The sequence below is a fragment of the Manacus vitellinus genome, unplaced genomic scaffold, assembly GCF_001715985.3.
Source record: "Manacus vitellinus isolate BGI_N305 unplaced genomic scaffold, ASM171598v3 scaffold_66_pilon, whole genome shotgun sequence".
Classification (NCBI taxonomy): Eukaryota; Metazoa; Chordata; class Aves; order Passeriformes; family Pipridae; genus Manacus; species Manacus vitellinus.
The window spans coordinates 2700287-2711518 of NW_021940729.1; the positions used below are offsets into that span (position 1 = coordinate 2700287).

At 43.0% G+C, this 11232-nt stretch overlaps 1 protein-coding gene across 1 annotated transcript in view; it reads left to right on the top strand.

Annotated features, from left to right (window-relative positions):
- Window positions 1-4371, top strand: part of STK38L (serine/threonine kinase 38 like) — a 37880-nt gene extending 33509 nt beyond the window's left edge. The window contains exon 15 of the mRNA XM_018083682.2: window positions 745-4371. Coding sequence (XP_017939171.1) covers window positions 745-872 — 128 coding nt within the window. The 3' untranslated portion in view covers window positions 873-4371. The remainder of the gene's footprint in view (window positions 1-744) is intronic.
- The last annotated feature ends 6861 nt before the right edge of the window (window positions 4372-11232 follow it).

Consider the following 11232-nt stretch of genomic DNA (forward strand, 5'->3'; position numbering starts at 1 on the left):
AGTGCCTCAGTAAAGCTGTTTAAGTCCACATTTGAGTAATGCCTAGAGCATTTGTGTTGTTTTGGCACTTCAGACCCACTGGCAGTGATATTGTACTTGCAGATCCCTAAATACAAACTTTGATATTGGTGTGTTTGGCATTTTAAGTTGGAAATATTGTTACAAGGGTATAAAAGCAGAAGCCAGAGAGGTAAATGTAGAAGCCCAGCGACTGTCAGCGTGCAGGATGGCAGCCTGCACATAAATGAGGCTGTGCAAGCCTTGCTGAAGCTTTAAGCAGAGAAGAAGTCCTCGGAGAGTTAATATTCTCTTGGGAGAACTTGGATATGTCTTGTTTGTGGTGTATAAATGTGTTTGTTGTGCTTAGAGCATCATAAATGTTAAGGGTTTTGTAATCCTGTCTCCTGTGGGTGTGTGAGAGGTTTCTCTCAAGGTCTGGGAGCCTGGTGCAGTGTGTAGCCATAATAAAAAAATCCCAAAACAAACAAAAAAAACCCCTTTTCAACTTCAGAATTATATTCGGAAGCTGAAAACTAAGAATATTCAGAAAACTCAGCTCTTCTCAGACCATTGACAAAAGGCAACTGACCTGATTAAACACAGGATTTCTTCCAGGAATTTCTGCTGGGAGGGAAGTAAGAGTTCAAGGCTGTCTATATCTGTGAAAAGTCCTCTCAGGGGCAGCACTGGTTTTAACTGTTTGGGTTTTTTCCCATGTGTTTGCTTTTTGTCTCTGAATTCCAGTGCCAAACACAACGGAGCCTGACTACAAATCTAAAGACTGGGTTTTCCTCAATTACACCTACAAGAGGTTTGAAGGGCTTACTCAGCGTGGCTCCATCCCTTCCTACATGAAAGCTGGGAAGTTGTGAGGCAGGACATGAACCCCCAGAAGGAACTGAAACCACAAACCTCAGGTAGTGCATCACCAGACCTGCTTGGCATTCGTTATCAACACATTGACTCTGGTGCGCATCGACTTCACATGGAAATTCTACAGGATTAGGATTTCTGAGACTACTACAGGAATTGGTTGGCAGTGCCAGCTGGCTTGGTTTTAATTTTGTTTTGTTTTCTTTTTTCTTTTTTCTTTTTTTTTTAAATATTTGAATATTTTTGTTAACTTTATTATACAAAGGTACTGGAATAAAAGGAACGTGCATCCCTTTTCCTGCACTACCTATGTGTGGATAACGGTTAATGCTGCCTCTCTGTACTGTGGCTTTGTTTGTACTGTAAACCATCTAATCCACCCAGGAGGGAAAACATATCATTTGGTGCAGCGTTGTTTGTTGGCCTGCTCACCTGCTGGGGTTTAGATATGCAGTATGAAAAAAAAATAAAATTGCCCACATTTGCCAACTTCTCTGAGCAGGTGCTCGAGGGTTTTCCATTTGTGGTCTGCAGATACCCCATGGAATTATTTTAAATAGCAGTGTCCTACTTCTGCTCTCATTTTCCCCCCAGTCTAGGACTTTATCAGCCCATCATCCCTTCCTTTTCCCACTGTGTGTGGCAGTGGGATCTGTGGTCTGTGTAGGGGCATTTCTGATTTCAGTAGTGGTATTTCTGATGGGTATTGCTGCTCAAGGTGGTGATGCCTGCTGGCAGCTCCAGGAGAATAGAGGAATCTGAATAGAAATGAGCAAGATGTTGTTTAACAGAAGGGAAACATTCTGATATACAAAGTTTTGAAGGGATGGTAGAGTTTCTAGGACTGCATTCCTGCCTCTGCTGTATAGCACATCATCTTAGTGCTGCTCATAATTCAAGCAGCCTTTTTTCTCTGTGCAAAATGTACTCTAGAAAAGTGATCAAATTGGGGCTTTCTCTTTTTTTTTTCTCCCTAAGAAGTTCCAGGCAGAAGGAACCCTTTTCTTTCCAGAATGCTCTGGAGCAGCCTCTGCCCAACTAGGGGAAGTGGAGTGTCCCAGGAGGCTCAGACTCTCCAGTGGGCTCTGTCTCCTTGTAGTGTCTCCCTCTAATGTGGCCATGGGATGAACACCAGTGAAAGGCACCCTAAAACCTCTGCAGCCCCCTCAGATTGAAGCACAGGATGTTTGGGCATCCAGTAGGAAAGACTCCATTAGTCTGGCTTTTGCAGCAATATGAAAGTGACTGTTGGAATGCCATTAGAGAAATATCTATTGCTGTATCAGCTGTTCTGAAGGACTTGTATGCTTTGAAAACACACTGGGGGGTTTCATCTGCTGCCTAAGAGACCATTTACCAGCAAGATTTCTGTGCATCAGTGCCTTTCTGATGTGCAGGTAGCCTTTCCTGATCCAGCTGGGTTCCCTGATCCAGCTGCTGGGTTCCTCCAGGGCTTCAGTGATGCCTTTCCTCCAGTGTTTTGTCTCCCTTCAAGCATCTCATATCTGTTCTTTATACAAAAAAGCTGCAGTCTCCAGCTCATCCACGAGGAGCAGCCAGTGCCTCAGGGCCCAGAGTTTACACAGGGTTATATCAGAACATACCTAAGCTAAACTTTTGCCTCAGTGGTGGACTTAGGTGGGAACAGCTCATGGATCTCCCAGGTTTTCTCCCCAGACCTTGTGCTAATTAATGCCCGTTTACTGCTGTTGGGACAAGGTCCCTCAGAAATTCTCCAGTATGCTGAAGCTCAACCTATGGCCAACCAAAGACTGTCCAAAAACAATGACTCTCTTAAATCCACCCTCCAGACTTCATCCTGCCAGTGCCCCAACAGCTCCTGAGGCTTCTCGGGAAAGGAAATGCCTTTTCAAAGGCCTTCAGTTCAAGGCAGAGGAGCTCAGGCAGAAAACACCCGAGATGAAACTTGGCCCCAAAAGGACACTGCTATTCAAAACAATTTTTCTTGGGTTTCATTTCCAGGCTCATTCCTGGGGCACTGTGTGCACTGGAATTGGAATTCCTGCAAGCACCACCTTCCAAAAGCCCACACTGACCCTTTTAACATGACCTAAAAACAAGTCTTTGCTTGGACTTGCTAAGACAAGTTTCATGGAAACTGCAAATGCTCAGTGATACTGGTGATCTATTTTTTTTTCCTGTGGGGTTTGGGGAAGGGCAGATAAATACACACTTAATTTAAAGCTATCTATTAAACAACTATGTCTGTACATACTCACTGGTTTACAAACTCGGGCAAAAGCTCAACCCTTCTATTTGTAACACTCAAGGTAATACTACCCATTTAAAACTGCAGATGATTAATCATATCAGTGCTCACATAGGAGTTATATCCATAGGGAAACAGCCTGCAGCCTATCTAGCATAAACTCCTGTATTGTGGTAGTTGATTTTTTTAATTAATTTTTTTTAAAACATAGCATTATTTTAATCAGTAAGTCAAGTTAAACAATATTAACTGCTGCTTTTAGGATGATAGGGGTTTGGTTTTTTTAAAGGTGAAACTGTGACACTATAATGGATTAAAAAGAACAGCAGGTTATTGTACACTGGCTTTCAAAAAAAGTGGAAGTACAACATATCCTTTGTTATTTTTGTCTGATTCCTTTGGATGGTTGTGTGTTTTCCTTTGGTGAAGTTTGTCACTGTGCCATTTATTTTTCTTATTCTTGGAGTACCAAAGATCCTGAAATGGCTTGATGATTGCAACCATGTGAAAATTTATTTTCTGGGAGTCTGTTTTTGTTAAAACATGGAATTGTTGTATGCAAATCGTTAGCAGAGCTTTGCTGGGAAGTTTAACCTATTCCAGCAGGGAAAACTTGAGTGCATTGATGGAGGTGAAGGGCCTGGATCTGAATTTCCTGGAACTGGGGAGGAAGCTTGGATTGGGAGCTGCAGCTGCGCTTTTGCACTTCGTGCCATCTCCAACCAGCGGGAGTGAGTGGCCTTAGGTACAGGACATAAGCAAGGCTTGTTTGGAGTGCAGAAGGAGTTTACAAAAGGAAAACTTGCCAGCATTCAGAAATCCAGTGTTGCACTGTTGAATTTGCCTTGCTGGACAGTTACATAAGTGTTCTTTTTATAGGTCAGTTGTTAAACACCTGAGCCGTTGGATTCAGTATGGAAAACAGCCCCGGAGGGGGGAAGTTCCCCAGAGGGCAGGGATGTGGCGTCTCCTTCCCAAGAGGGGACAATCCCTCTGTGCCACAGCCAGCAGGGAATGCTGCAGTTTAGCCAGTGAATGCTTAGGAAGTGCTCTCACTTACTCAGTCCCACAGGCATTGTAACACTGTACCTTGTCCTTCCAGCACGGGATCTCACAGCAGCTCGTCCTCTGAGTCGAAATGGCAACTGCTCTATTTTTCCTAGACTGTTTCATTAGCTGTGGTTGGGAAAGTTACATAGAAGCATTATAAAAATTTATATGAGGCTTTTTACAGCATTTGAAAATAAAAGTAGCATTCTTTTTGTAAAGTTGTGGTTTGGTTTTTTTTTCCACACTGGTGCACCAGATTTCTCTTCCAGAATGGGAGACACCTAAGGAATTGAGATACTGTTTACTCAGGAAATGATTTTTAACAGAATCTTACAAATTCTATTTTAATGGGATTACCTTTTTCTTCCCTTAACTATATCTCAGAGCTACATCTCATGAGAAAACACAAGCTTAGTTCTTTATCTCCTTGCATCACTCAATTCAGTATTCCTCCAAAAAAAAAAGCACTTTAATGGCAAATACAAAGGCAGTGCCTTCAGCTCATACAAATTTCTTTAAAATCACATTTTAGTTTAGCACTTATAAAACATACTGCAAATATCTGTGCATTTTTAATCGCTTTACTCTTCTACAAAGTGTGCCTTGTACCTAAGCAAAACAATTATGCTTTGGACAATAAAAGAGCTTTTTTTGACAATCATCCAATGGAAAGAGAGGGGAGGAATATCCAAAACAATCTGTCTTGGGAATGAGGACAATAGTGGTTCCCAGCTCTGGATATATTTGAAGTTAAGGAAGTGCTTAATGTATTTGTAAATGTAAAGGGTTGTCAAGCATTGGAATGGGCTGTCCCCATCCCTGGAGGTGTTTAAGGAAAGACGGGAAGTGGCACTCAGTGCCATGGTCTAGTTGGTAAGATGGTGATCAGTCAGAAGTTGGACTCGATGATCTTGGAGGCCTTTTCCAACCTAAAGGATTCCATTTCTCTAAGGCTAAGTGATTTATCACATGTGTAGATTTTAAATATCTCAGATGTTCTGAGATGCCTGTCCCACAGCTGAAAGCAGTACCCTGTGAACCATGCTGGGTTCAGCTGCTCCAGGCTCTTCAGCACAGAATTCCAGGCTACCTAAGAAATGTCACCATCCAAAGAGCAACAGATGCACTAATACTGGGGCAGTTGGAGAGCAGGTTGGTGTGTATTACACAATGGACTTCCTGTCAGTAGTAATGTTACCAGTGCAGTGGGTGTGACAGGAGATGGATCTTTCCGATGCAGAGAGAGCTCATCTCACCTCCTCCTCCTCTTCTTCCTCCTCTTCCTCCTCCCACCACCCTCCTCAGGTTATCTGGTAGTGTCAAGGTCCCTCTTCTGGGGGGAAATGGGATATGCAGGCCTGGACCTTCTGGTGTTGAGGAGGGAAATTAAGGCAGGTTTCTCATTTCCCAGTGGAGCCAGAGCTCCCCTTGGAACAGTTTGAACCGACCCTCGGTGCCACATCCTGTTTCTGTACTAGCTGCTTTAATGTTTCTAGCGAGCCGCCATCTGCTGTGGCTTCTCCCTCCTCCAGGAATACCAGGAATACGTGCTCTCCCTACGTGCTGCCCCCAGGCAGTTCACTGCCATTGGTAGCAGCTCCTTCCCCTGCAGGTGTCTCTGCCCACCCTTCCTGCTCCAAAGACAACATCTTTGCCCTTGTCTCTACAATTCCTGCCCTGGAAACTAAAGGATGAGCGGGCGGCTTGGCAGCAGAGCGAGGCTGTGACCTTGGAGCTGTTGTGTAAAAGTGTCACTACAGCCCCTGCTCCACATTTTACAGGAGAGACTCCAGGTACAGAGAGCAAGTGTTACAGACACCCTGAGCCGAGGTAACACCTCGCTGCCTCCCAGGGATGGGGGCATGATTTGCCCCTCAGGATGGGCTGGAATACGGAGGTGATGGAGCTCCAACATGAGGCAGGTGCCAAGATATTCCCCTCAGCCATGGCTGTGGCATGTGGACTCCACAAAATAGACTGGAAATGGAAGCCCTGAGTTACAATTTATTAATTTTAATGCCAAGAGCAGCCCTGGGGAGAAGGACCTGGGGGTGCTGGTGGGTGAGAGGCTGCACATGGCCCAGCCCAGAACCCCCCCGTGTCCTGGGCTGCACCCAAAGCAGCGTGGGCAGCAGGGGAGGGGGGGATTCTGTCCCTCTGCCCCGCTCTGGGGAGACTCACCTGCAGTGCTGCCTCCAGCTCTGGAGGCCCAGCACAAGAAGGACATGGAGTTGTTGGAGCGAGTCCAGAGGAGGGACACCAAGGTGATCAGAGGGATGGAGCAGCTCTGCTGTGAGGAAAGGCTGAGAGAGTTGGGATTGTCCAGCCTGGAGAAGAGAAGGCTTTGGGGTGACCTAATTGTGGCCTTCCAGGACCTGAAGGGAGTCCTACAGGAAAGATGGAGAAAGACTATTTCCAAGGGCCTGGAGTGACAGGACAAAGGGGAATGGTTTCAAACTGACAGAAAGCAGGTTTAGATTGGATACTGGGAAGAAATTCTTCCCTGGGAGGGTGGGGAGGCCCTGGCACAGGTTGCCCAGAGAAGCTGTGGCTGCCCCATCCCTGAAGTGTCCAAGGCCAGGTTGGATGGGGCTCTGAGCATCCTGGGCCAGTGGACGGTGTCCCTGCCCGTGGCAGGGGTTGGAACGAGATGATCTTTAAAGTTCCTTCCAACCCAAACCATTCTATCATTTGAACACACCAGTGATCCCTCCAGTGTTCAGACTTCCTCAAAAACTGCAACAGCTCTGCCAGTTTTGGGCTCTTGATTTCCCTGTTCTACTTCTGACTTCAATATATCTATTTAGTGAACAATCAGATAAGAACCTCAGTGACTTTTTGATCATGAGGGGGTGAAATCACACTCATGTCAAGATTTTCAATCCAGCAACTGCCTTTGAGGTCTCATCCAACTCCCACTGACGTCAGCAGAAGATCCCTATCTAAAGGCCAAAGAAACCAGGAACAAGGATGGTCTCCAAAGGGAGCTGGTTGCTGATGCCATGCCTTGGTGTTCTTTACCAATGAGACAAAAAGATTTCACTATCTCTACAACTCAGTGGGTTGAAAATCAGGATGTGAAGAGGAGGCCTTTTGGCTTCAAACACCATGTGAGAAACTTGCACGGTACTTTTGCAGTTAAAGAGGAAAATGCTACCTATTTTTTTTATAAACAAAAGGAAACTAAAGCCTCAAGGAAGCTTTGCGAAGTGTACAACTTATTTGAATGCCTTTTTCTCAAAGGACACCGGGTGGGATCTCCCTGATCCTGACTTGGGGCTGCCTCTTGTGCACCATGGGCACATTTGAATTGCTTTTCATTCCAACAGGCCTCCTAAACAGCTTTATTTATCCTTGGGAAGATATTTGTAACAGCAGTCCTGGTTTTCAGAGACATTAGGTTCTCATTAGGTATTCAGAAAACACCAGTTTCTGCCAGGAATGAAAAGGCTATTTAAAAACTGAAGTGTGTTTTTTGTTTGTTTGTTTGTTTGTTTTAAATCAGAAATGGCACCATCAAATTGAGAGACTTTTGAGCAAGAGATTTACAAGCAAGGGAATTACTTTGTGGGCACAGACCTCACCAGCCAGGACTTCAAAATAAAGCAGGCAGTTTGGAAAATGTTAATCTTTCTTTTCTAACTTGGTTAGAAAACCCCTAAGTCATTATCCTAGTGACTCCAATACTGAGATCAGAAAGGGAGAGCAAGTAGGATTTGGATGCTCTTCTCCAGTTAAACTTGTTTTATCATGCAAGGAATTTGTTCATGATTCCCAGATCTCTATATCACTATCCCAGTTCAATTGGATTCACTGAATAACATAATCCATGCAACTCCACTTCCTGGATTGTGCCAGCACAGTTCATTGCTGACAAAGCCTGATTTTTTGGTGATGTTTTTTAATTCTTTGAAGGGCTTCTGTGCTAATTATTGAGCAGAAATAACTTTAAAGGGCTTATTTTTGTTAGTGGCTGATGACAGTATGATTATGCTATTTTTATAATTTTTGAAGCAAAAGGCACTCTGATTTTGGGAGGAACTTTTGCTTTAAAATACCAGCAGGTTTTACTAATACACAGACACAGAATTTATAGCAAAGTCAGAAAATTGCTTGTGGTGCCCTTAAAATTAATCCAGAGGCCTTCAAGCAGAATAAAATGCAAACAACGGCCTAAAATAGATTTTAAAAAAATATTATTTCTGATAACTAGCTAACCTGTTCACATGTACTCCATAAAACCACACTGGATTCAGGACACAAGGATTACTTCGAGCCTCATGTCTGAGGGGAAACCATAAACACTTGTGTTCTGGGAGAGGAGGTTATGAAAAATGTGTTTGTCTTTCCAGTGCTGAGTCACTTCACTGCTATTAAGTTTCAGAAGAAAAAAGTTGGCTGGCTCACCTTGGGCCATCACCTAAGGATGTTTGTGTGTGAAGTAACACAAGTGTCCCTAATAATGGAGAGGGACTCCCAGGTGTTCCCTCAGAACAGGAGAGTCACTCCTGGACTCTGAAATGGGTGCTCATGGAGAGAGCTTGGCCCCAGCAAACATATAAAAATTAACATCCCCTTCAGGATGGCATCCTGCCTGGATGCTCCTGGGAAACAGCTAAGACATGAATGTGACAGAAAAGCAAAAAGGAGGAACAGTATAGCCACCTTTAACTGCTCACTCCCAGGCCATTACTTAACTGCCCTGAGGTCTGATTGTTATTTTTACCCCTTTAGCAAGTCGTTGTATAAGTTGTTTGGAAAAAAAGAGGCTGTCCCTTGCTTACATAAAACATTCTGTTCCTATTTTATAGCTGAAAGCTACTCAGGAGAAAGTGCTCACCTTAAAATGGGGCAAAAATATCAAGTGTGGCCTACTCAAAATCAGTGCCTTACATAAACTGGGCTCCTGCTCTGCCAAGACTCAAGGCAAACTCTGTGCTATAAACACCAGTTACTGTCAGATGAACTGCTCAGTGAACAGGCCAATCAGCACCTGTGAATAAGAAACAAACTTAATAAATGTCTAAACTTTGTGTTAATGATTTGGCAGCACTTGATGATTATAGGAATTATGTAAGTGCCAGGTGACATGCCCTTAATTTCTGTGTTGAGTTGCAAGTTCTTCTATCATGGCACTAAAAATTACGAAATGAAATGTGACTGAGGAACAGTAACTCTGTTTCTAGTGAGTCAGTTAAAAAAAAAAACATTTTAAATGTCCTCATTAATATTCCCATATGGAGAGAGTTTGTATTTAAGAGCTGTTAGGCTATTAAGCTTGTTAAAACAGTTTTAGGGAACTATTTAAATGTTTAACTTATTGAACTTTATAACATCTTCAACTTTCTGTGGTTGCTGAGTCTCTGAAAGATTTTTGGGCTCACTTCTGAAATCTCCCTAACATCTGGGTGTCTACAAACCTGGCGGAGGGAGATCCTGTCTTCAAAACTGGGACAAAAGAGTATTTTAGCAGGACAAAACATGACATTTAAGCTTCCTGGGAACAAAGTCTTAGAAATTTTTTCAGTATCAGTTGTAGTATAGGAATAAAAGCAAATGTGCAATAATGTCAGTGATTTTCTCAAAGATGGCAACAGTTTCTAACTCCTGTTTTTTAACTCTTCCTGCTGTTTTTTATTTCATTTAGAAGGGGTAATGGCTTCTGTGCAACACTAATTCTGCAGGACCAACTGACCCCACATGATGGAGTACATACATGACTGCAATAGCAACTGGGATTACACAGAACATAAAATCCTGGGATGAAAAGTTGGATTTCCAAGGGAAAAAAGTGTCTTATGAAAAAGTGTGCATGTCTTCAGCAGCATCCCCAGCTGGGACCTAAGGTTCCCTGGCCTATTCCTGGAATATTCTGTCACATCCTAACCCTTGGGCTTAGCCACAGGCAAGATGCTGAGCTGCTGCTCCCACGCAGACAGGGAGCTCCAATGTCAGATGTGAAATGTGTTGGGAGCTTCTAGTTATAAAAGGTGGCACAAATGTGGTCCAGGAATCCTCCTCAAGATTATAGTTTAGAGTTTAGACAAGTAAATGCTGCCTAAATCTCTGAAAGCTACGAAGGAAACACATCCTTTGTTTCAGGTTTTTTCCCCAGCTCTAACTCAGGCAAGTTCCTCATTTTCCACCATAAATAAATAAATTCATAGGTGTTCAAATGGATTTGGCTCCCAGAATTTTATGAGGATTTACTTTCCTCTCATCCTTTTTCTTGTTACTTGGGAGAAGAGGATGACCTCCACCTTGCTGCAACCTCTTTTCAGGTAGCTGAGGGGACTGTTTTGGCAGACACAGATGTTTATACATAATTAAAATAAAGACAATACTGAATTGCTGTTTTAGATTGAATGATGAAAGCAGAAAAGCAAAGATTTAATGAGACTTCTATTTCAAGCTATTGGTTTTCCCAAGACAAAACATTAACTTTCCTACACAGAGAAAAGAGACATAAAAACAGCTTGTTTGTATATAGGAAGGTTTTGTTCAGGTATAATAAGCAAGAATCTTTAGCAGGACTTGAACATTTCCTTGATATTGAGGGGGGAAATATAGCTTTTTTTGTTAAGACAGTCAACAGTAAACAGGCTCTTGTAATTTTATAAATAACCACAACCACCTGTAGTAATATTGCCAGTGGTGAGATGCTTGTAAATATTACTGGAGTCCCCTCTGGACTGTTTCTACAGCTCCAGACTCATTGTGCTGTTGCATGTGACCGCCCTGTTGAAGTAAACAGCCTTTCAGAAAATGATCTTTCAAGCAATTTATTTCTGCAAGATCAGTTTTATAACCCACAGGTTTGGCTTAAACCTTTGCATGCTTGAAAATCTCTTTGACCTGGACAGGTAAGTGGCTTTCACATACATGTGCTTCCTCTCAGCATAATGAAAATAGGTAAACAATACTCTCACTTTTATTAAAATGGCATGGATCTTTCTTGTGTGTTTAGTCACATTTTCTTTAGCAAAATCAATACACTCCTCAAGGTTAACCCTATTTTTATGCTCCTTTTCACTGACAGATGTGACTGTTCTGTCCCTGCTCTGACAGATGACTCCTAG